The sequence below is a fragment of the Anas acuta genome, chromosome 3 (assembly GCF_963932015.1).
Source record: "Anas acuta chromosome 3, bAnaAcu1.1, whole genome shotgun sequence".
NCBI classification, from domain to species: Eukaryota; Metazoa; Chordata; class Aves; order Anseriformes; family Anatidae; genus Anas; species Anas acuta.
In genome coordinates, this window is record NC_088981.1 from 27,865,744 (window position 1) to 27,891,980 (window position 26,237).

General features: G+C 37.3%; 1 protein-coding gene across 9 annotated transcripts in view; it reads right to left on the bottom strand.

Annotated features, from left to right (window-relative positions):
* Nucleotides 1-26,237, bottom strand: part of PLD5 (phospholipase D family member 5) — a 177,515-nt gene that overhangs the window by 113,656 nt on the left and 37,622 nt on the right. The window contains exons 2-4 of one of the 9 annotated variants that reach the window (XM_068676322.1): nucleotides 25,882-26,009; nucleotides 24,902-24,980; nucleotides 23,176-23,265 (exon numbers count right to left, since the gene is read on the bottom strand). The exons of 5 other annotated variants lie outside the window; for them this stretch is intronic. In XM_068676322.1, coding sequence (XP_068532423.1) covers nucleotides 23,176-23,187 — 12 coding nt within the window. In that variant the 5' untranslated portion in view covers nucleotides 23,188-23,265; nucleotides 24,902-24,980; nucleotides 25,882-26,009. Of the gene's footprint in view, nucleotides 1-23,175; nucleotides 23,266-24,901; nucleotides 25,286-25,881; nucleotides 26,010-26,237 lie in introns of those variants that run through there. 3 more of the 9 variants (XM_068676326.1, XM_068676323.1, XM_068676324.1) reach the window with 3 other exon arrangements.

A 26,237-nucleotide genomic window follows, 5' to 3' on the forward strand; every position in this document is an offset into this window, starting at 1 on the left:
TCATTTGAACTCTTCTGAATTTAAAAGTAAGAGGAAAAAAGATCGCTCTCATTCAGTGATGAGAGGCAATTAAGGGAAAAGTTTTATTAACACTATTAGAAATTGACACAAGTTCAAGAAATGAGATTATCTCATAGGGAAAGCACTTATTTTTAGTTCATTCTGAATTTCTAACTACACTTTTAGTAGATGTGGAAATAATAGATTTGCCACTCGGCCAAGCAAGTTAATTCCATTGTCACAGAGAACACAACCAATGTGACATTCGCAATAGGAATTATGTTCTACTTTAAAGAGAGATAAAGGAAAATAAAAAGAGGCTTACAATCCAGAGCTAATCAGAGAGATAAAGGTAAACTAGTTAATTATAGTGATTATGTGTATCTGATCCATGCTTTCTTTCTTATGACAGACTTGAGAGGTAATTTAGCTACCATGTTTTTATCCTATAAAATTCTGTATTTGAATTAAATGACAGTATTTGTACCTTTTATATCTTAAATAATTCTACTTGATGGATTATTCCTTTACTGGCTGGAAAATATATAACATTGAGCAAAGATGAGACTACTGTTTTGACTTCAGCATCTCTCAAAAACCTTCCTACTTGGAATTCTGTGCCTTTCCCAATCTGGCATTTGTCTGTGATTCCAAACGACCCTTTTTACAGCAAACAGGGGACTGAAGAGTGGAGTGTCACCAACAGCACCATCCCCTCCTCTACATGCAGAGCTCTGGCATGGAGAAAGCCAGGCTGGAAGTGTCGGCTTCCACTTCCATCCCACAAAGGCTGCTGTTTCTCCTTGATGGGGTGCCCAGGGGCTCTGCTTTACTCACTTGTCTCCATGTAGAAGGAACATTCCAGTTCTAATGGTTTTGTCTTGCATTTATTTGTTTGTTTTAACAAAAGCACTTCCTAGCAACACAGAAATGATGTAGGTACCAAAAAGAAAATAAATTAATTCCTCTAAGTTCTCAGTGACTGGAATGCCTGTTGCTAGCTATTAATAATAATAATTAAGTCTTAGTGTTCCAAAAACATTTGGTCAGAAAGGCTTTCCCTGTATCACAACAAAAGAAAAAAAGACCTGAATATTTACAATGGATATAAATTTATGAGCACACAAGAATATATAACAGGCAAACAAAGAGAACCAAGAAAAAAAGTCAAGGCACAAACAGCAACAGATCTCAAAGACCTTCAATATTCTATTTCCTTTTACTACAATCTCTTTCTGTATGAGATCTATTACAGTGCTCTCCATATACCCCATTACTGGAGGAGTTCAATGAATAGAACCCAATGAATAGAAACACACCTTGAACGTGGAAGAAAAAAATCAGAAGAATCAAGTAAACTGGCCAAAGGAAATTGTTTCTGATGTGCTCTGGATGTCCACTGTTCCAGCTATGTTGACCCTTTCCTCCTTCCTTTCTCCACCAAACAGCAAAATAACTCATTATCAGTTTCCCTCCCACTAAGAAGTCTCCACTATATTCTGCCTTCTTACATGTTTCTCTCTTCACACAACACAGAGAAAAGTCCACCAAAAGGATACCAGGTTTCAAAAGTGGTGGAAGATATCAAATGCCTTGAGGGAAGGTCGGAAAATCACCACCAGTGACCTTCATTTCTGGTAGGTCCAAAGAGATTTCTTTTCTAGAGAGCGCCTCAACCATGCTCCTACACCATCAGAGGTGCAGAACTACTCTTACTTAACATTTCAACTCTCACTGAAAAACGACCCAAGACCTCTTCCACCAGTAACAACGCTCCTGCCCCCATTCACCTTTCTTCTGCTGCCTTGTCACTATGTTAATATTGTCAGAATCCTTCTGGTATCTTGGGATATGAAGGTGTCCTGATTTACAGCCTTTTCTTAGGTTTTCTCTATCTGCTTTTTCTCATGTATTGCCTTTGTGGAAAAAGCTTTTGCAGTTTTCTTAGTCTGAAAATATGATATTGTTCTGCTGTAAAAAGCTCATTGCCTGTTGGCCTATTATCTACTCAAGATTTATTTTGCTTTTCTCACTCTGTTTATATTAGAAATATCTTTTTTTTTTTTTAATCATAATTACCACATATAGGATAATCAATCAACATCATAACTGGCTGAACATTTTTTCTATTTTGTCCTTGTTGTTTGCATGTAAGTCATTGAAAATTCAGATAAAGCAGAGCCCAGTCATGTGAAGCATTTCAGTGCAGACTCTCTGCCACTAGTAAAGTGTTGTTTGTGCTGCAGCTATCCTGTCGGTTGGACCACTCCTTCCCTCAACCCTTTTTCAGTTTTCATAACACCTAATTTCAAAGCCCCTTGAAGACCTCTACCTTTCTATTACATATTGTTGAAATCAATCAATGGATTTAGAAGTCAATGGAAAGAATGAAGATACATGCTTACATATTACACACACAACATTGACCATAAAAGTCTCAGTTTGATCAGAAAGCAGTCTTAAAGATTAAATAGGATATCCAACATATAGAACTGCTGTGGTAAAAAAAGAATGAGGCAGGTATGTGGCTGTTGCCATCAAAATGATCAAGTGTTCTGGCTGACCTGAATTTTTGACTAATCTTATGATTGTTTTAAATCAGGTAATCACTACTACTTTTTTTTTTTTTTTTTTTTTTTTTTTTAATTAAATTACCATTGTACATTTGGAATTTTTAATTATTCTATAAAACAAAATGCTATTTTTGTGAAATTCTGGTTTCTTATTCTCATTCCTGTTGCAGAGAATCCCAATAAAGGCAAAAAAATTAGAGATGAAAATGAACCTTGGATACAGACCAGCAAATCCTGTCACACAGCAATTTGACATGGCGGAGGAACGCATGTCTCTGATGTTTCAATGTTCCTGAAAGGAGAGGAGGTGTATTGCACCTCACCAGTACAAGTGATGATGTATCAGAAAAAGTTCCAGTAGAGAGTAACTGCATGCCAAAGAGTATCACTAAACATTATCACCTTTCATCTTACAGTGCAGTCCAATATTTTTCTGATTTTTTTTTTTTTTTTTTTTTTGACAGCAAACTTCACTGTGAATACTCTCTTAGGAGGAAAAGAAACTCAATAACAGCATCTTACAGGACACAATCAACTGAACAAAATAGTTTTGGGCACAGATTTATGCTCAGAAAATCTTACAAGTCCTATCTAAGCTGCAAAACAAAGTGCAGCTTGAGTTTTCAGTTAAACAGCAGGGCCTTAATACGGCAAAATCATCTAGAAAAAGAGAAATATTCATCGCTAAAGTCTAGGGATTAGACAAAAATCTCAGGATGCAATATGGAAATAAAGTCCTAATATATTATTAGGAGCTCACCCCCTCAAAAAGTTGCCATTGTGTTAAGTGACATAAAATTCAAAGAGACATCTGAAGTTCATCTGCCATGTTGCCACAAATTTTCTGATAAGAAGTTTCACAAGTCTCAAAATATGGAATTTTATTCTTTTCTCAGAAAGTAAGAAAATGGTAAATAATTGCTACCATTTTGGACGGAATTTGAGATGTAAAGATCTTACACTATTATATTAACTGGCATTTGAAGTCTTATCCTGAAAGCCAAGACTGTAAAATAAATGCATCCTACATTTATGTAAACTAGCTTACATATTTTTCGTATGAACAGGTTAAGGCTGAAAAGTATTTGACTTGGAAAAAAAAAAAAAGATTGCTATGTTTACTGTGTGCTCTGGTAAAATAACAAATGAAATTCAAGTAAAATTAAGTATTGATTTACTTTTTGAATGCATAACCTTTTAATCTGTATAATATTAAGCAATATATACAGATGCACTACTACTCACAAACAAGCTTGGATACGGGTTGATAACATTTCCAAATTATACCGCATCACCATATGCATCACCATGTACATATTCATTGAGACAACAGCAGTTCTCACAATTCTAAATTTACAGATCCCCTCTGTATAGGAAATGCAAACCTAATGGCAACAGGCTGGCTTTTCTTAGTCTCCTGGCCATTTATACAGAACATTACTGAAATGCCTGGTGGCGTATAAAAATATATATACTAACTATGTGCTTCTTCCAGAGCACATTCAAAACAAGCAGTATTGATAGTCTGAGACAATGTACACTATCAGAACAAGACAGACCTACTGCAGAACCTACAAGAAGAGGGCGGTATCTGTGCTTACACTATCAGCCAATTGATACTCCATTTCTATGGAGACTTTATTTGGAGATTTTATTTTTCATGGAGATTTTATTTGTACGTTTCAGGTATTAATTCCCATAGTAATCTACTAATTTCAAAAAAAAAAAAAAAAAACACAAACAAAACAAACAAACAAACAAAAAAAACAAACAAAAAAACAGAAAGGATTGCTCCGCGAACTGAACTTATCTCGTTGACTGAATTAATGCCAGCCAAGCAAATTAATAGCTGACTTTGCTGGCATTTATAAGAAACATGCACATATACACATGCGTGTTTTATAAAGCTTATTTATTGGCAAATGCCATCATACATCAAAAGCATAGCATTTCCCAAAATTTCTAAAAGTTTAATATTTCCAAAGTTTAGTGATCATGGGTCAAACTTAACTTTTTCTATAGTGGAGAAATATGGGGAGAATGCATGGCACTCTATTGTCAGACCCCACTCAAACTTAACTCTCCAACCTACTGCAGATATGTCCAGAATACTTAGGTAAAGGACAAGATTTTGTAGCAGCTTTGAGATAAAAATGTGCATACGCATGCATTTTATGTATAAATGTTCATGGGTACACTATGGGCTTTGAGCAAGCCACTATGGATAATAGCAATTTTGCCACTGTCTTTAAAAGGAACAAGGAACTCAATCTTCAAAAAGCATATATAATTATTTTTATAATGCAAAGACCAAAAATCCAGTTTGAATGTGATAACTTTCTCTCAAGTCATAAAACTATAGCCTTTGTCTTTCAAATGGCATTCAAATGCAGACTGTAATCACATAAAAGTCTCTTGTTCAACAAAACTTTTTTTTTTTTTTTTTTTTTTTTTTTTTTTTCCCAGGAACAGTATGCATTTCAGTGTTTAAAACCTCACCTTTTCTTTAGTTCGTTCTGTCTGGCTATGGAAAGTTCCAGTTCCCCATGGACATAAAAGTGATAATTAGATATGCACCTAAGCCAAAACTGATCCACTGTGCTGAGCTCAAATTCAGATTTGCCAATGACATAAAACTGCAGCTATAATCTCCCCAATTCATTTTGCCATGTTCAGAATGTACAGCCAGGAGCACTCAAGCACTTCTGTTTAACATGGTTTGCCACCACACGAACCATCCGATCTCATTTTGAGATCACACTAAATATATAGAAATATTATCCAGACACCAGATATGTTATAAAGTCATCAGCTCAATTTAGATTTTGAATACAAAAGCCTTGATCAAAATTTAACAGATGATTCAAAGCATCTGGCACCTTATTAAATATTCATATATTACCCTATTTACATATAAGCATGGAGATAAGGCATTTTGATTTTCCTTTATTGCTAAGACTTTTTGACAGATATATAGTTTATATAGTTTTCTTTCTCCTTTTCTTCTGCACCAATCTCTAAAGCTCCTTCCACAACAGTTCGACTTTGTCTTTCTTACAGTAGTTATGTTTCTCTCAGGGACAGCAAACAGCAAGTCATCTCACTGTCAGTAAGGACTGCAAAGCTGGGTTTATTTCTGAAAATTAGCTTTCTGCACATTCAACTGCAAAGCCTTTTCCAGGAAAAATTAAAGAACCCAAACAATAAGCAAGCCCAAACATTAACCTCCACTTTTTCCATTTGCAATTGTGATCTGTTATCATATAGGGAGGGATAAAATAACCTGGAGCTCATAGGCTTTCTTCAACATTTGCACTAATACAAGCACAAACAGAATTTGGCCCTTGTTATTCTAATATTCTCCATGGCTGACAACTTCTACAAAGCTATTTAGCGAAGATGAGAATGTTTAAACATGTCATTCTGATACATTTGTTTCTTGCGTGGCTTTCAGCCTAGTCCTTGCATTGAAAAACAAAACCAAACAAAAATGGACATGATGGAAACTAACTGAAGTCACTACATTGACTATGTACTAATCATTTTGTAATAAACAGATGCTTTGCCAAAAATTACTATAAAGCTCAACAGTTTTGCCTAGATCTCTGTATTAGTACAGAAGCATAGAAATTATGTTTTTAAAACAGGAGAGGGAGGGGGAATCAGTCTCTATCTAGCCACTGTAATTCAAACAGAAGCAAACTACCCAGCAATTTAAAAATTAAAAAAATATACTTGCGCTAATCCACAGACCGCTCCAAGGACACTGAAACTATTTGCTATATATGCAGAAATGAATGCTGTCATTTTCTGCTGTCTTGTAGCTGTGCAAATTACTTTGTAGATGGCAACTTTGGAAATGTATCTCTTTACTATATAAGAACAGGCTCAGAGACTAAATGATTGTTTGGGCCCTCTGACAAAAAGCATCTCACAATTTTTGGCTCAATGTGAAATTTCCATTGCTCGGTCCTCTGTTACACAATCACAATTCTTCTCCTAGCCAGATGAAAGAAAAGTATCCAAGCAAAGTTCTTAACTGAAATGATCTACAAGTACTTGGGGAGAAAGCAGGAACTACCTGAAGGGAGAAAAAAAAGGGGGGGTGGGGGGGGGCAAATCCAGAAGCACAGCGTGAAAAATTTTGCTGTCATCTACTTATCTTGCTTTAGATAAGCACAGTAGACAACACAGATTCCGCTCTAACTAATGGTGCGGATGGTATCCTTTTCAGAAACATAAGCCCTACCTCCTCCTCTCTCTGCCCTCTTTATGCTGCCATCCTTCAGCTGGGCTGCCGTAAAGCCAGCAGAGAGCTACTTCAGGGAGAGTACCTAATGTGTAGGCGAACCAAACTCTTCTGCTGTGGAAAAAGAGGGAAAGGGAATAGCCATGCCACAATATTATTCTGAGAGCTGGAACAGCTACAGGGCAACACTGATGCTATCAAAATGAGTTAATGCACACCAGAAGATGGAATTCCCAAGGCAGCCAAGGCTGATGAGGCTGCAGAAGTTGTTTAAGGCCACTTTTCTCAATGGCAATCTTCACATCTTGTACAAGGTGATTAAAATTCAGCTGGCAGATAGCAGGCTGTCTATAACAGCCAGTGCTGATAAAAGGATTTTTTATTATTTTTTTTTAAATATATCTCCAAGGTGTGCATAGCCAGAAAGATCAAGAAGGTGGTTCTGTTGATGTAATGTTGCAGGATCTGAACTGCACTTTTCAGCCTCTCTGAGAGCAGACAGATCTACCAACTAGAATGGAGTAAAAGAGGACAGCAGACGAAAATTGAAGTTGGAGCTCACCCAATATGAGTGATATAGTAGTAAGACAGAGGAACTCAAAGAATTACTTTCTGAAATGTGAAAAGGCAAATACCACAAAAATATTACTGGTATTTGATACTGAGTTGCCCCGAAAATGATACCTTGACTCACAGGCAAATCTAGCCAAGACTGGTGTTTACATCCATAATGCCACCCAGAGTGGCAGAGCTTCTGCACTTCCATAGTAACACAGTGCTTGTGTTCACCCTCCATGTCCTTGATGCTGGGGCAGAGAGCATAAGGAAGAGAAAATCCCAGCATAGTGAATCTCATATTCAGAAACTGTTTTCATAATTAAGCTATGCTCAAATTCCTTTAATCTTTTATTTCTTCTCCTTTACAATATAAGTGGCTGGTATACCCCAGGAATAAAACCCAATCTTTTCATATAACGGTGGCAGTATATTTATCTGCTTCTTCTGCAATCATGTTATCTTTTTGCTACCACTCACTGATCCTCCCTTGGTTTCAGTTAAGCTTCCTGCCTCATCTTTGAGAAGATATCTTTTCACTGGAGAACAAAGATGCATTTAGACTTGGTAGCATGCCCCAACACCTTCACTCAAAAAGCCAGGGAGACTTCAGTGTGTTCTACAAAAATCTTTTAACTGCTGTCAGAAGTGTCAGAAAACAACATCAAAGTCCCCTAAGAATACAAGAGGGTGCCAAAAACAGAAGGAGCAGCAGAAGCAAGTTCTACCATTTTAGATTGTCTTAATTTGCAATACGTGCTCTGAAACTTTCAATAGTTTCAGTTTGTCCCGGTCCATAGCCATAGCAAATAGCTTATTATGGGTCTTATTGTTATTTATTGTAGCCAAAATACCTTTTTAAAAAACTAAGAAACTGTGACAATTCAAAATACCAGTCAAGTATTAAAACAGTACAGGCTGACTGCCAGGAAGACCTCCCTCACCTTCGCTACCTGAAGTGGTTTTCATTTTTATTTACCTTTTTTTAATGAAGATTCAGAGAGCTTTATCCCCTCTTTGAATGCCGTGCTGAATTCTGCTCCTGCTGTAAGAGTCTTCTTAAACCACCAGTCATGTCTGAATTCTATTAATTAAGATTTCAAATAGACTGAGTTTATAAATGCATTGCAGGTACACATAGATAGCATAAATGCTTTAAATGCCATGAATATGGAGGAATTCCCACTTACATTTTAGCTGAACTCCAAAAGGCTAGGACTTCTATCCTTAACCTCAGTACAAAAAAAGAAAAACAAAACCAAACAAACAAAAAAAAAACCACAGATTTAGAGTTGGCTAAAGGAGGAAGCAAAACATTTAAAAAGCACTACTTGGCTAAAACCATCTCTATGCCCCTTTCATTTCCAAAAACAAAAATAAACAAACAAAAACATGTACACAAACCAAATAAACTAAAATAACACCCCCCAAAAAATCTGTAAAATCACATCAGTGCATCATTGAAGAGTCTAATACAGTAAGAAGTTACTAATCTTAAGATTTTCTCCCCCAACATTGACAAGTGCTTTTTGAATAAACATTCATTACTGCTTTCATTATTCATTTTCTTAGTTAAATTACAATTTTTTTCCTAGTGGGCAGAAAGATGCAGATGACACAAAGTTAGTCACAGATTAGTAAATAAGACAATCAAAGGCAAGAAATGGCAGTGGGATTCACTCATGCTGAGTAACTGGATAGTAGCAGGAAATATAGATACATATAACAGTGCACTAAAGTACATGTGACTCTTCCAGCTTTATTTGTCTCAAGATTAGTTTTAACCTGAATAGTACAAGCTAGGAGCAAGGTCACAGTTCTTGTTGGTAACTTTACGGAAACATTAATGTATTGCCCAGAGGTCAAGAAGGACAGCTGAATTAGTAGAAAAGAAAGAGAACACCAAAGAAAATTACTTCACACAAATGTATAAATTCACAATGTGCCTGCAACCTGAAAGCCTTGTGCAGTTCTGGTCCACTAATCTCAAAAATCACAGAGCAACTGGAAGATATATAGGAAAAGGTAAAAAGGACAATCAAAGCCCAGAATGTTTCTGTATAAAGAAAGATTAAATAAACTGGAAGTCTTCAGCATGGAAAAAGATATGACTATGGGAGGAACGTGACAGAACTATAAATTCATAAGTGACATGGAAAAGATGACTAAGAAACAGTTATTCACCATCTTATCCAATAAAAACATTACAGAGCACTCGATTAATTATGTTGGCATGTTCAAAAGGATCAGAAGAAGGTACTCCTTCGTACAAGGCACTGTTATGCTGTGGAAACCCTTGCCATAGGACAATAGATGCCATAAGTTTACACGGATTTGCAAACCTTCACGTTTCTTCAGGTTTTCTTCATGAAGGAAGAAGCTATCAACTACAGTAACTGGAAATGAAAACGATCAGTTCTGTTTTCTTCCCTAGCCTCCAAAAGGACTGCTGGCTGGCTAAATATTGAGCCTGAGAATCCTAACTGCTTTCATGTTCTCGGAACCACTTTCCTAGAGAACAAGACTGGCTTAACAGTCTAGGACTGTATTTTGGGGCCTTATTGCTGCAACACACTGCCCACTCAACATTAGCAATGTATTCACTTATAACACAAAATAACAATACTGAATTCAACACATCCAGAATCCTCATGCCCGTCACTTTTGAGTTCAGCATCTTCAAGGGACATATAGCACTAAGGAAATAACCACATAACACAGGGTGGTATCACAGCCCTGAGGGCACCCATAGCCCTTAGAGTCCCCTGGGGCTCCCTCACCCTACCCACAGCCCAGGACCCCATTTCAGTCCCTCCCTGGGGCCACAGCCCCTGTCCCAGTGATGCCATAGCAGGGCTGTTCTCCAGTGTCCCTCAGCCCAGTTCTGCAGAGCTGGGTTCGCTAACAGTCCAACGCCCTAGCCTAACACTTGGGACTGACGCTGTCCCTCAGTTGCCTCCCTCTCTAGGGGAACCAGGGTGGTGGGGCAGGCCCTGGCTGCCACCACCTGTGGGAAATCTCTGCTCACCCTGGACGCTGTTCTCCAAGGGGCCTTGGCCTACCTGGCACACTGACCGCAGATGCCTGCTGCACAAAGCAGCCGACACCTCACATGGAGAGGCATGTACAGTCCTGGAGAAGGAAGAGAAAGGGAGTTTTATTGCTATTGCTGACACCTCAAAACCTCCACCAAAGGATGGCCTTTCTGATTAGGGTTTCACCTTGCCAACAGCAGGAGGTTACATAGGCTGCTACAGGCAGCAAAGGGTTCTCAGCTGCTCCTGCCTAGGGACTCAGAATTTTTACTTCAGAGTTATACAGCATTATGAATGTCTCTGTGCATAAAGAGTGACTATACAATCAGATTTTGTATCTACTTAACTTAAAACACACCAAAGTCATGCTGTTTAGATGCCCACAGATGAGAATTGATTGCCTATTTAGTTGAACTACCTTGTATTTACCACATGTCCAGATTCCAAATGTACACTCTGCATGTGTGTAGGAACTTGTTAAGCTTTTTGAGCCTGAGCTCACAACTTATCCAGGAGACTTTGAAGTATCTAGTCTGAAGGACCTTTCCAAGGTTTCTTTCTTGTACATTAATGTAGAGTGAAGATTAACATTAACCTGTCAGCTTTATCTAGTCACCATTACAAAGGAGATGTATTACTATTTAAAAAAAAAATATTAAAAAAAAAAAGTATAATACTTTTTTTAAGGTATTAAAAAAAAAAAAAGAAGAAAAAAAAAAAAGATAATTCAACCCTTGGGCAGTTCAGTAAATTTTATTCATGGCATAGGAAGAAAAGGAAAACTACGACACTCCTTTACAGAAATCTTTAAAAATGTAAGGCCATTGGTGGTTGGATTTATGATGGCAATAACATACTTGAGTTGCTGGGGTTTATTAAAATTAATGACCTTAATAAAAACAACAGCAATAGCTACATATAAACAGCATCTACACAAATTTAGAAAACTGGCTTCAATGGTAAAAAATAAAGATATTAGTAACAGTGTCCAAAGTAATGCAACATCTGATGTGATACATCAAAAAAGCAATCCCATCTATTTAAACCCAGATAGTAATGTATCAGTTCCAGCCTTCAGAGACGTACATTTTTTTCTTCATTACTTTACAGGACCCTGGAGCTTTCTAGTTCCAAACACTGCAAGATGTTCTGTGTCAAAGCGTAACTTTCAGAGAGCAAGTGCACTAGATTTCTAGAGAGCAAGTGCACTAGATTCCTGAAGACAGAAGTTTGATTTTTACTTGCTTTTTATTTTAAGAACCAGGGTAATTAAGAAAAAAGTAATGCTTCTCTAGCTTAAGAACGGCTTTTATATCTATTGATAAATGTCATATGTATATATTTCAGACAAATAAAAGTAGCAATGAAAATGAGTCTCATTGACTGCATACACAGGGGTACTGTGTACTTTCAGTATACAGCCTGTTCCTCTTTCACAAATCATAATAGAAGATAAATCTATTCCATCAGTACCTCACAGCCACCTGAGAAGTGCAATCCTCAGAATTATCTCTGTTCTGCCTTTAATAGACATTTTTGTAAGTTGTTTCTTCTTGATTTGAATAGACTGTGATTATAACAAAAGGTAGAGATATTTATCACCACTGAAAAGTAAGTAGAAAGGGCAGGTTTCAGCTCCCTGAGTTGCTATAATTACCAAGGACTTGGTACGATGACTCTCATTAAATAGGAGTCATACACTCAACGTCAGTCAATGAAGCAAGATCCATTGAATTTAATGGAACAACTGGCACAAAAGTCACTATGTTGATATCATTAGAATAAATGAAAAAGTTCTGCTAGTCCCACTGGAAACTTCTACCTGATAAAAATTTTCTCCTAAACAGAATTAACAACTAACAAATCATGTAGGGAAGATAACTGCCATCACCACTTTACAGCTAAATGACCTAGGTAAAACATCTTTTCTGTGGTCAGCCAACACAGAGGAGACACAAAAACAGGCAGCCCGTTGCAGCTGGGCAATCTCTGGCTAGTTCTTTGGGCAGTCTCAACAGAGCAAAGAGGAGTTTATTCTCTTCTATTTAACAGAGCTCTCATGATCTAAACCTAAATTCAGAGCTTACCAGGCCGTGTTTCTAGGAACATAGAACCAGCTATGTAAAAATTAAAGTTATGTAAAAATTAAAGTTATTCAAATAGAAAGAAAAAAATAGCAATTAAAAAATAAATTCAGTTGACACCAGTAAAACAAGGTTAACAAGGACTCTCAAAACCAGGAATTTTTTACAGTCTTATGAAGCAGGATCTCACTCCTAACTTAAAAATATATTTTAACATCTCCATAACAGACCCACGTTCCTTACACCTACAAATGTAAATCCAATATGAAATTATTTTCTGGATTACTGGTTTCTAAAACTTAAGAACATCTAATACGCATAAAGACAGCAAAACAGCACACCTTGCCTTCTACAACATTGATTCTTCAGGTAGGAAGAATATATTCCAATTCAGATGATGAATGAGACGTTTGCCCTTTTCTCCTATGCACTCTCCCCGCTTCTCTTCATTTAAAGATGCAACATGTATGAGACCAATGCTGATAGTCCAATTAGAGTTACATTAATGCACCATGAATTTCTTAGAGCAACACTAAAAGCAGCAATGCATCTTGAATTTAAATGCTGAAAAGGTTCATAAATTTAGACTGCCAATAACATACACATCTTTGTATTATACAGTCTGCAGGAAGAAAAGCAGGAAAATTTACAGCTTTTTCTCTAAACTTAAGCAATGAACTTGAAAATATAGCCTGATTTTGAAAAGCTATGAAAAATTATTCAGTAGTTCAAAATGGCATTCAAAGAATAAGAGTCCCCTCCGTGACTTTAGTTACCCGAGAATGATTTTCCTTTGTGCTTTCTGTCTTAACATACTATCATTTTCATTTATGCTTTGCTTTAAAAAAGCCAAATCAAAGATTCCTCACTAAATCAAAGTATGCAAAACTGCAGAAGACAATGTCTTCCACTCCCAAAAGTTCAAAACTCCTGGTTGATTTCCAACCAAACAACTCCCTACACTGATTCATTTCAAGTGATGGCACTGGCTAGAGGAAAGGGACGGGCCTGTGGCAGTATGGCAGTATGCAACTTGAACTGGGTCATTTAAGTTGCTTTGGAAGCACAGCTTGAATAGAGATGGCCTTGACAGCCTCCTGGTAAAACCTTTCCCCTCTCTGCAGAAGCTGCACTGGATAAAAGTTGTTATGAACCATTGTAGCTGTTTGAGACAGAAACTTTAAGTTGGGATATGTGAGCATTCCTTCTGTATTTCTGTTTTCAGCCATACTAGAGCATAGATATATGAAATTAAAAGATAACCATGGGTATGCTCCACTCTTATTGCCTTGTTACTTCTGTTCAAACATTTGCAAATTCACCGTGCTCACTAGAGATCAGCAGAATGATTCTGTCAATGCTCTTCCATGATTTTCAAGCTACTAACTGAAACAGAAGACCTGTACAATTGGAAAGCAAATGCACAGTTCTTTGTTGAAAAGACCATGTGCTTCCCAGATGATTTTTTCTAGGAGTCCTAGGTGATTTGTAGCTATCAGGATTTGCACTATACTTCTATCTCAACAAAAGTCTTCACCAAGAAAAACTGAAGGCTGCAATTTTAATATTTTAGAATGAATTCACAGATTTCCCACTTCTACATCTAATCTGCAGATAGCATCTGAGGACTTTTTGCTAAGGGCTTCAGCACCAGAACTCCTTGGAAATCCTTTTCTCTCGGTGCTGAGCATGGAAAACTGCTTAGTTTATGAGATCATCTGTCACGAGTGCTGACCGCAACTTAGCATCAGGATCAACGTTGTGATCTTGATGATGGTTTGCAGACTGAAAAAAGGTTTCCACAGTTTGAATTCACCCAATTTTTAGGTGCACTGTTTTATACGCTGAAAGGAAAAGATAGAGAATTTTCTGACAATGCTTATGCATTTTGAGGGCAAAAACCTGATGGTACAAAGACTTCCTCCTTCAACTCTTCCCCCCACCTCAATAAAAGTTGTGGCATGCTGACAAAACAGCATGAGGAAGTTTGGACTGCCACTGTCTAGGGAGCACATAGTCCGTGGGCAGGCAGACTATTTCATTTGCCAGAGCTGTCAAGCCAGCCCTTTCTACAAACACTAGCTTAAGACAAAATAAAAGAAAAATTATAATAAAATGTTTTAAAAGCTGCATGCAGACTGCTGAAGCGAATGCATAGTAATTAACTGGTTTCCTGGGTAACCAAGAGCAAAGTGATCAAATCTGCCTGCTTAAAATTAGATTTTTAAATTTACATTTAGACATTTAAGAGTTGCACAACTTCCAGGTGTTTTGAGCTGCAGTAGTTTTGATTAACTGCACCTCTAGTGAAGTAGAGAAGAGACAGGCCACAGTTTGGGGAATATAAACTCAGTAAGACTCCTCTTCTCCTTTGTGACTTCAGGATGAAGTACAGAAAGGGCCCGACCTGACAATTCATCAGCACCCACCACCTGTCAGCAGAAGTGACCTTTCAAAAATCTGAACAAGGTAAGACTCTAAATTTAAAGCACTGAGAATAGATATGTCTGCCTACCTAAACACAGGCACAAATGTAGCTTGCAGTACTAGAGTACATAATATGAAAGGAGAGCTTAAAATCTGAGTGTCTGACTTTAGGGGAAAATTAATGGCACAAACCTGAGAAGAAAGCTTGGAAAATGGCCTCTCTCATTGCCCTCTATATGTATCTGCATTTCTTGAAAAGGGGAACAGAGAAATGACACAGGTCATGTGGTTATTTCTCCCTGCATAAATCCACTGGACTACTCCCCTCATCCTGGTGGGCTTCCCACCTCACAAGCCCAGTCTGGGTGCTCTGCGTGCACTGCACATCTTTTTGGCTTTCTGTTTGTCAGTATCTGCAAGCACGAAATCTCTGTAATGAGCCCTACAGCAATGACTTAAAAAATTACTTTGAAATTTATTTACCACATGAAAAATGAAATGCGCACCCTGGCAGATGGGCAATCATGAAAGAGGTTTTGGACTAAATCATTTTTATTTCAGGAATAGATAAGCTCTTGTGCAGTTTTCTAAACCGAGGAACCAGACATCTGGAGACCTAATTGTCTTAGCTTAAAGCTTATTTCAATACTTTTTTGCATCTTTTGCTATGTAGGAGGCTATGTACATGTGAAGGAAAATGGAATTAAGCAGCTAATCAGTGATTTCACATTCCTTACAGACAAAGTCTATTATACATGTTTTTCTCTGTTTTGTACAACATGCTGGCCAGTTCCTGGTGTAACTGAACAAAACAACTGGATTCCCACTAAGTATGCATTTGTCCAGGTGGGTTACAATACTATAGTAGAAATAGCATGTGCATGTAGTTCACCAACAAGAAATCAGAAAATAACCTGTTGGAAAAACAAACAAACAAACAAACAAAAAAAACACACAAACACATGAAAAAAAGAGGATTCTTCTGCAGTTCACTCCTTTTATTTATTTATGAGAGAGACAGAGAGAGAATACACACTCTAAAAATGAAAAAAAAAAAAAACGACAACAAAAAAAACACCAACAAGTGACAGGTGGTAAAGATGCATCTGAATTATGTTTCAACTCTTTAAGGGATAGAGTCATGGGAATTTTCATCTTTCAAAATAATTTGAAATCTTCTGAATGTTAACTCTCTATGGTATTTCCTAGAAGCTTTTCTTCACTAATTTAAGCAAGAACAAACAACACTGAATTTTAATTAACTGTCAGGTACATCAGTGTATATTCCAAGCCTCCTCCAGGAAGCAACTATTTTAGAATTTAAGATAGGAGAGCGTTTATAACACAATAAATGATATGCTTCTCACTGCTGCCTGGTGAGTGCCAAGCCCTAAAGGTAGTAACGATTTAAAGCAAAGCACCGTCTTCTGTCTTGTATCCATTTCCCCAGAGAGTACTGTCCATTCAGAAATTATGCTTTTGATTTAAAAAATATATACACATTTACACAACATAGTCTGAGATCAGAAACTCAACAGAAGATACACATGTCACTACTGAAAATACGAGAGACCTCTGTGAGGTCAGAATAGGATCTCCACGTCTAGATTCTGCAAGTCTGCCATATTTTGCTACGGATTTCACTTTGACCATTAAAAACAACAGCACCTATTTAACAAAAGTCAGCCTGTTGTACAGGTTTGTGTTATGACTCCTCTTAAACCTAATAGAAATATGGCTTCATAGTTTGGGTTGGAATTTTGCTGAAATTAACATATATTGAATCCACCTACCTTTCCCCAATTGCTAAGATGCAGTGAGGTCAAAAACCCCTGCTGTTCTCTGTGCAGCACACGACACTGCAACACAGCAAAGGTGGTAAGAATGCTCAGCCGCATGCACAGCTCTGGTAATCACACCTTGTCTCAGCATGGCAGAAAGACAGTTGCAATAACCTAAACTAACTCTTTCTCAGTAATAAAAGTTTGCAGGAAAGCAAGATGAAATGAGCCTGTCTTTAAAACTGAGAGCAATGGCTAAGCTCCCATTTTTCAGCTATGGATTGCATATGGTCCAACCATTTCAGCAATGCCATGGATTGCACCAGTTTTTGGTTTTTAAACACCAGTTGAGTAAAGTGATTTGATAGCACCAATGAAACCTCTCCAAAATAAATTATAGTAAAAAGCAATCGCCACAGCATGCTTTCCAATGCTCTTCTTCTGTCAGGTGTGGAAGCAAAATATTATGAAGCAACCTCTTTGCTTGGAGAAACACTCACTGGTGGTGGGTGCAGGCAGGGGCAGGGGACGAGCACAGGTCTTGGCCCAGGCCCTCCTGGCAGCAGTGCCTGGCTGAGGGCCAACGCACCCAGCACCCTCCAGACACACGGGTGCTTCCTGCTGAAGGTTTCTTGGGCAGCACAAAGAGCATAGCCTACTACGAGAGGTTTGGCCAAGAGTTTTTCCAGGTGTGTCTAAGCTGTCCAGTCTTAGAGTAAAAGTCATCACACACACCACCTATGGCTTTATTTGGAGATGGTTAAAACAAACAAGATCCACTGAAGTTTTTTCTTCCCACGGAAAATGAAAGAGTAGTGGGAACTATTTTTTGACTGTTTAGGATGTGATTAATCCCAGAAAAGTCACAACACACCATACGCAGTAGTAAGTACTCACAAGATTTAGCCCTAAGGAACTGACTTTGTTTCCATATCAGATGTCTGAGTCACCTCTGAATTACTTTCTAAGTTATCATAGGATTTAGCAGCAGGTGAATTAATACTGTCACCTATTCTGGACATTCTTTAAAGAAAAATGGGTATGATCTGGTAACAGTGACAGCCACGTACACAATTTAAAGGGTAATAAATAGACAGGAAAATCAATGTCTTCAGAAAGCTTTCATAGTCCCCATATTTCTGCAAAAGCAAATGATTTTTAAGCTATGAAACAAACTTTGACAATAGTGGCCTGTATTAATTCTATATTAAAATTCCCACAGAATAATACATCAATAACAATTTGATCTGAAATTCCTTTCCAAAGAGACAAAGACTACTAGAAAAAATAGTACTTTACAGGTAAGAAACAAAATATTCAGAAAAACTCTACACCACTAGAAAAATTAATAACACATACTACAACTCCAGAGAAGTATTTTTTTCCCTATAATTATCCATTTCTATTATGTACTTTCTCAAGCATCATCTTGCAGGTATCTTTTACATACATGCATTTAATTATATTGTTCCTGAAAAATCCTCCTACTCTCTCCCCGTCTCTGACTGGAATAATATAAGTGCTTCCCCACTACCATCAACAGTGTCACAGTATGGTGAATATTTCACTGGTTTTGGACCATCAAAATGATCCACAGCAAATGTACTACTTCCATAAACACACACTAGAGAAATCATAAGGCTACTACAAATAGTAAGACTATTAAGGGCATTCTACATCAACATTCATCAGCAGTCTTTTAACATTTATTCACCCTTCAGATTCTGCTACAAATATTTTTACATTTCCTTTTATTAAAAAGAGAGTCTAATCAACTGTGAAGCCAACTTTAGCAAATGTATAAGAGAGACACAGCATTTGCAGGATGTATGACATACAAACAAGCCAAAAAGGACTACAGATATTAACGTAACACAAAGTCATAAGCTTATAAGTTCCAAAGTACTGTATAATAAGCTTCCTGCTATAATACAGTTAAGAAACTGAAAGTTCTCTCTTTTGTTTCACAGCATCATGAATGTTTTTTTTTTTTTTTCAGTTAGTTTGTTTGCATTCATGATGATTTTAAGGAGATCCAAAACTAACAGAGTAGAAAGATTTGTGTTTATCCTGGTACGCTCTGACATTTGTTGGCTTTTCCCAGGCACTTTGCTGTATACGCATATGTCCTATTAGGCTGCAGCACTGCTCCCCGTGTGAAGTGAAATACCTAAACACTCACTTGGTAAGAGTTATGTGCATTAATCCCATGGAGGTAATTGTTTTTCTTAAAGACAAGAACAAACAACCGTTTTCTGCAAAGGCACACGCTGTACAGTTCCTGTTTTTTCCTTCCAACAAACTTCTCATCCAAAATCATGGCCACCTTTCTCCTTGGGACCTAACAATACAAGTTACCTGCCAATTCCAAGTCATGAAATCCACCACTAAGACTAAAGATTCTTCCAAGACTCAGTCCTTCAAGATCTTCTGCAACTTATTAGAGCCCAAACTAAGAAATTAGGCTTGGACGACAAATACATGAAAGACTTTGAAATTGAAAGTACACGAGGCACAGGTGGAGAAGGAACTGCCCATCACTTGCTGGCTACAGGGCCACACTGACACTGAGGCACAACTGAGATGCAGCCCACAGTCAGCCCAAGTATACACAGAGGAAGCAGCTAACATTTCATGATGGCTTCTGCAGCAAACAGATGAGAGCTGAGACTACAATATATTTTGCCTGTAGCATTCCTAGTGTGCTGTATTCATCCCTCACATAGAATCCATTTTCTCATGCTTTGCATGTATAAGAAAGCCAATTTTCTCTCTAACTGTGCTGTAGGGGAAGAATTATTAGATATAACTGCTGCTTTTGTGATTGATCCTCTGTAATAGTGGAATGAACAGAAGCATAAAGAAGGTTTCTTTCTAACATGCCTATCACTTTTGACAAACCTTTAAAGAGAAAAATAAGAAAATTAACAGCAGTGCAAGCAATAAATTTTATATAGTCAGAAAATAACCTAACAAAGCCAAATTGACTTACAGGAACTTTTCATCACGGAGTTCTTCAGTATTATCTAAAATTAGTCCCATCTTTTTTTCCAATTAAAAGAGAAAAAAAAGATCATAAACACATTTTCTGACCAGTTTTGCAGGCTAGTTTCAGTCAATGGAAGATTTTTTATTTTTACCTGAGACTCAGAGGTCTACAGAGTGGCTCCTCAGTTACTCAGGACTCAGTTATCTCTGACAGCGTGTTTGGGCCAAATAAACTATATATCTTTTGTAAGTTTTGTAAAACTTCTGTAAATTTCTCTCCAGAACTAATGCTGATAAGATCTGTATGACGTTACAAAGATTTTCCTTACTGAACATGAAGAACCAGAACAAAAGCTATTACAGATACTGTCAGGGTAGAAGTAAAATGAGAGAGGTACAGTTCTACAGCATCCTTCTCCTTGCCATTTTTTCCAAATGAGTCTCCACTCTCAGTTATCTTATGACCAAATAAGTACCATTATATTGCCACAGAGTTCTTCTTGTTACAATATATGTGTATGTCATATGCCCAGTATAGGAAAAAACAAGTCAGCAGTCTCTAGTCTGGTAGACTGACACACGTGCACCATCTCCTATCCTGTGTCAAGGAGGAAAGCCACATCGCATCACATAATGGGGAGAAAGGACTCCAACACACAGTCCTCAAACATCTCTGACCTACCCGAAAGGTCAGCACAGCCAAGTTAAAGCCATCTTGCTATGGGAATGGAGGCAGAAGAGCTGTGGGTTTCAACATAATATTTGTCTCCCTCTTCAACTGAATGAAGATCTACACCAGAAGTTGAAAAAACTTCCTTCTGGCTTTGAGTCTCATTCCAAATCTTCATGGATCCAAAATCTTTAGCTATATAAAGGAGGTGTATGTTGGTGAGCTGAGGGGAAGCAGAGCTCCTGGCACAGCCCCAGGGCAGTAGATGACACTTGTCTCAAAGTTCTTCACTACATTATTACACGATAAATAGAGCTCACTGTACAGCTGTATCCCCAGATGACACAGCCATGTTGGAAAACATACTTAAAGAAAATCTTCTTAACTGAGATACCAAGTAGACTGAAAACTAAGTGCAAGAGTTAGAGGTACAGAGCTTCCTATCGCTGTGCTGTGCAGTGGAGCAAGCCTGGAAATCCAGCCAAACTGTGCAGGAGCCTCCCACCAGCACGCTAACCAGCCTCAGATCTGACCAGAGCACACTCCTTACACAAGCACTGGAAGCACATCCTTCAGTGCACAGCTCCATAACTGATTCCTCTTACATCTCCATGCTATCAATTGTTACAGAGTTGTCAATACCATTCTGTCTTCTCCCAGCCTTTTAATTTTATTTTATTATTATTATTATTATTATTTTTAATTTACGTAGAAGGTCCACTCTAAGCCTCAACCTTAATTTTCTGCAGTATTCTCAATAAGGTCATGATGTACGTGAGCAATTATGTGCAGCAAAACATGGCATTGTTATGATAGTCATAACACATATGGGCAGCAGTCTTGTCCTGATATTTAAAAATTAGTGCAAATGCTCTAATACAAACATCACCAGATGCAGAAAAAAAAATAGGTGTTATCTACCCACTGTCTCACTTCAGCTCTATTTCTCAGGAAGCTGCTCCCTTTAATTATTTCACCTAGAGACAAGACTGACCTTTTCCCCTGCCTTCCCTGTTGATGGCATGACAGGATAAAAGCCAACAGGACAGAATAAGGCTAAAAGCATCCCTTCTTAATAGTTTCTCTGTATATTACCCAGATGAAGGAATAAAACCCTGTCTTGAACAGACACAGCAGACATGCTAATACATTATGTAAACCACAGCAAATAATTTATAACTCCCTGAAAGCATCTCATTTTATGTTGTGCTGCCAGTGTAATGGCACAATTTAAAACATGGATTTCAGGGAGCTAAACTTGATATGTGGAGTATACTGATAATGAATCAAAAGGAAAGCAACTTAAAAAAAAATCCACCACCACCACAAAACAACAACAACAAAAGACAAACAAAAAGCACTATTCCAGTGTATAAATCCTTGCATAAACCTTTGTAACCTTGTTTCTGTCACATTTTGTTCACTGAAAGTATTCAGGCTCCATAAACATGGATATTGAGATTTCAAAACACATGCTCTGTTCATTATAAATAAACTCAAGTATATACCTGGAGATATTTCAGCATTACATTTCAATTAAAGGTCAGAGTGCTTATCTTTTTCCTCCTCTACATAAACAGTATTTATGGAGCATGTAAAGTGTGTACTTCATTCTACGTACGGTGCACAAACTTGCTGGCATGGTAAACAGCCTGCCCCACAACTATAGCATATCACCTGAACAAAACTGTGCCAAAAGTTAGTTGAGGCATGTAAGTTAGCACTAAGCACACAAAATCTGTGATTTTAACAAAACTGTACTGTATTAGATTTTTTTCTTTTTTGACTAAGTCCGTTCAGCAGTAGTATTGTGAGAGCCAGCATGAATGGACACACCGTGTTTTTGTTTTTACCAAGAAGGTGGCAGGAGAACAAGCAAACAACTAGAACTGTAAAATCTGAGGACATTACCAAACTTTGAGTCAAGTTCATAGCAGGTACAAAGCTATTGTTCCCCCTCATAGTCCCCTATGTGTGAAATATAGTTCAAATACATGTAGCAGTATTTTAAAATACAAGATTATATTTTCAGACAGATCATTGGACTTCAGTTTAGACATTTGGATTTTTTAAGAAGTATTTAACCCAAATTCATTTGTATGAATTTTATATCTAATTGTTGAGATTGTTGTTTTGTGGGTTTGCTTTTTTTGTTAAATTTTACACTAAAAGGACACTTAAACCTCACTGTACCCAACTTCTCTTGCAGTAATCCTAGATCACATTTCATTAGAAGTTATAGCTACAATAGTTATGTTTACAATCTCCCAATTTTTCCAGTAAGCCTTGTACATTACTATTTTTTGCTGCTATTCACAAAAAATATTTTGAATAATTAAACCTAGGTTTCTAACGCATTTGACAGTTTGCAGTGCTAACCCCTCTATAACAACTGAGTATTTGCATTCTGAAAGAACTCCTCTCATGTTAAAATCATAAGAGGCTGTTCGATTTGGACTGGATGAGCCATTTATTACACGGCTGACTATTGTTAAGGGTTCTTCATTTGGGGGATAGGGGAGATTCATTTTTCTCTTCTACTGCCACCCCTTGCCCTACCACCAGCATATGCAAGATCCTTTCCCAAGCAATCCAAACTGAAAGAAACAGATCCCTTGTGATCTGCCTGCACTAATTACCTAACTAATCCATGTCAAGCAGGTCACAAAGCAAGTTTACTTTGGCTTAAACTTTATCAAGAGCAAACACATGGCAGTACATGAATGCTTTTGTTTCTAGAAGGGAATGTTTTCCTTAATTTGCTGTAAAGGATATCTGCATTTGACTTGTATAGGAACTACAAAAACACACACCTGGAAATACATTTAACCTCATTTGTAATTCATCAAGTTCAGTGTTCATAATGAGAAAACGCAGCCAGATCTCCTGTCTCCAATCCTTTCCTGCACCAAAATTTCGAAAAGAGGCATTATTAACTATGAGCACTTTGTTTTCAGAGAATAAAAAACATTATTCTAAAGTCTCCCCAGTACTACAGAAGTACTTAATACATAGCAGTATTTAATGTATATTCAACATAGGGCATTTTTGACAAGAAACTAGTAGTAGAAAAAATGATAATGCTTAGATTCATACTTAATATCTTTCCAAGAAGCTTAAGCCTGGTTTCCATTCAGTTATTGATTTCCTAATCTATGGTGCATGTTGAGAAGGAAAACATAAATTTTAATATATCACAATGTGTTTACAGTCATAACCTGGAGCACATAGGCCAAGATAACAATTTACTATTTACTGTATTTCAGTATTTAATTTCTCTCTACACAGTAAACCACTTAGAATAGCAAAAGATCAGACAGCATTCAGGGATGGTTTTAGCTCTTCCATTCCAGCTTTTATACTGCTGAGCAACAACAAATACAACAGAAAGACGAAAAATAGGAAATCAGACATAGTTTCACATCTGCTGTACACTTTTCAAACTCCCATAGTTGCTCTTTTAAAATTCTCTGCTACCATTTGAATCACAAAGAGAATAATTTCCCACACATCAGCTGGGCTGTCAAGTAAGCATATTTCAGTACTCTCCAGACTTATTTAGTAATTTGTTTTCCTTTCACCCTGACGCACTGTAATTTCATAATCAATGCATTCCTGGACTTCAGAATGCACTTAAAATGAATGGCTGAGTTCCCATATAGGAGATTGTTGGTTGTTTTTAATTGAAATATGCATTAAACCCAGTCTTGACAATGATTCTTGGGAGTAAACAGTACCCAGATATGCATTTCCACCCACCAATATTTTAATATCTAATAATAATAATAATAATTTATTACATCTTCAGGCATTGTTTAAACTACTAGTAACATTGGTATTGATTTATAATAATTTCAAATTTTATATTCATGTGTTTTTTATTCTACTTCTATTGTTTTAATATTTACGGTAGAATATTTAAATCAATTCAGAGAATAAAATCAGTATCCCAAGAAGTTCTCCTTGTTTTCCCCCCCCCCCCCCCCAACACTAGAGAAACACAACATAACTGACAGGTCTTCACAAATTGAAGACCCGGGAAAATAAAAACTTTATAATTCCCTAAAAGTAAAAAGGTAGCTACTAAGCATTTCTGTTCTTTAAAACAAACAAACAAAACACCTAAAAGACAATATGTAAACATGCAACCTACATAAGCAATCAGCACAGGTTTATTCATGTTTTTTATGAATAAAGTCTCTGTCAGTGGTAATTAATGTAAAATTATATTAAAAGCCCATGCAGCTGTCCCTCTGCAATGGAACAAGTAGACAGGCTTACATTTTACATCCAGTTCTAGTCAGCAGTCTTTCCCAATTTTAAAAGATTTTATATAAGCTGTACAATATGTTCAGTGCCAAAGATATTTGTCACCAAGTTGCTTTGCTGATCTTATCCAGCAAAACATTGATAATGCCACTATATCTCACACACTGTTTTTGGTTTAAATACTGTTTCCCTACTAATTTCATCATCACCTTTTAAGCATTCTTTTCTAAGTAATAATCCACAGCTGGTGAAAAGTAAAGAGCTTCTTACCATTCTGATCCAATATTTTCCCCGTCTCTGGAGTCCAGCAGCAAGGAGCTGTTGCACTGCTTACTAGAGACACCGGAGGCTTTGGAAGCAGAGAATGTTTTATGTGGTTAAAATGTATCACCACTGATTATATTTCAGTCCCTCAATTCCTAGCCTTGATGCTCTGGAAATCAGCCAATCCAAGCAATAAAGAGGTTTGCAATAAGAAGTTGCAGAATTTTCACAGCAAATGCTTCACAAAAATGTTTTGCTTCTTGATACTTGTTTTTTATATCCACTAAATGTTAAAATAAATCCTGGCTCCCTCTTCCCTCCTCCTCCTCCTCTTTTTTTTCCCCTTCAAAATGAGATTCATATATTGTTCACAAGGGACTTTAGCACTTGCTACAGCTAGGCACAGTGCAGACAGGCATCATGCCAGATTACGCATGCATCTCTGCCAAGATACCTGAATCTTGACTTGCAACACACCCTGTTATTCCAAACATGGATCTTCCTAAGGCAAAGCTCTTAACTTTGCCAAAACACACAGTGTTTTTGTGAGGCAGCCAAATGCCCCTCCAGATTACTAAGGATTATTTGCAATGTGGTTGTTCTTTGTTGGCTTTTTTATAAAACACTTTTTCTTAGTGAAGACAAGGTGGTAAGTTCCAAATGGATAAAATGATCAAAGCAGCACTTCTACTACACACTTCTACCACACACTTCTACACCCATCCCTCTCAAAAATACACACCACAGAAAATCTCTCTGCAATGCTGTGACTATGATTAATTACTTAGTTCATATTATAACAGCCTCGGTGTTCCCAGTAACAGCCCAGGATGCTGCTGAGCTAGGGACACAAAAACCAGATAATAATGTCTAGTTTAATAGGTACTTACAATAATACCCCAGCAACCTGGCCATTTCCAAGCCTTTTTGGGCATTACAATAAAGGAATTTTAGAGAAAGCCTCCATAGTCTGCTGAGGATCCTACCTTGGAGATTCTCCCAAGGAGTAAGCATATCATTGTGTGAAATTTTGATGAATGGATGAAAGAGGATGGAGTGATACTTCTGCCATGACTGAGAGTTCATAAAGGTCCAGGAAAGTTAAGACCATGCTCTGTGTAAGGAAGAAAAAGAAATTCAGAAAAGATGCTCACATCTTTTTGTAACAGGATACAATAACAGTTTCCACAGGATCTGTTTGAATGTGTGTGACAACGCATGTCTGACCTGAAGGAAAGTAAGAAAAAGGATGATGGACTAATTGGGAAGCAAGTTGAAGAAAGCTGGATGGAAAGTTACATCCTTTTCTGAAACAGCAGTGCACTTATTTTAAAATAAGATA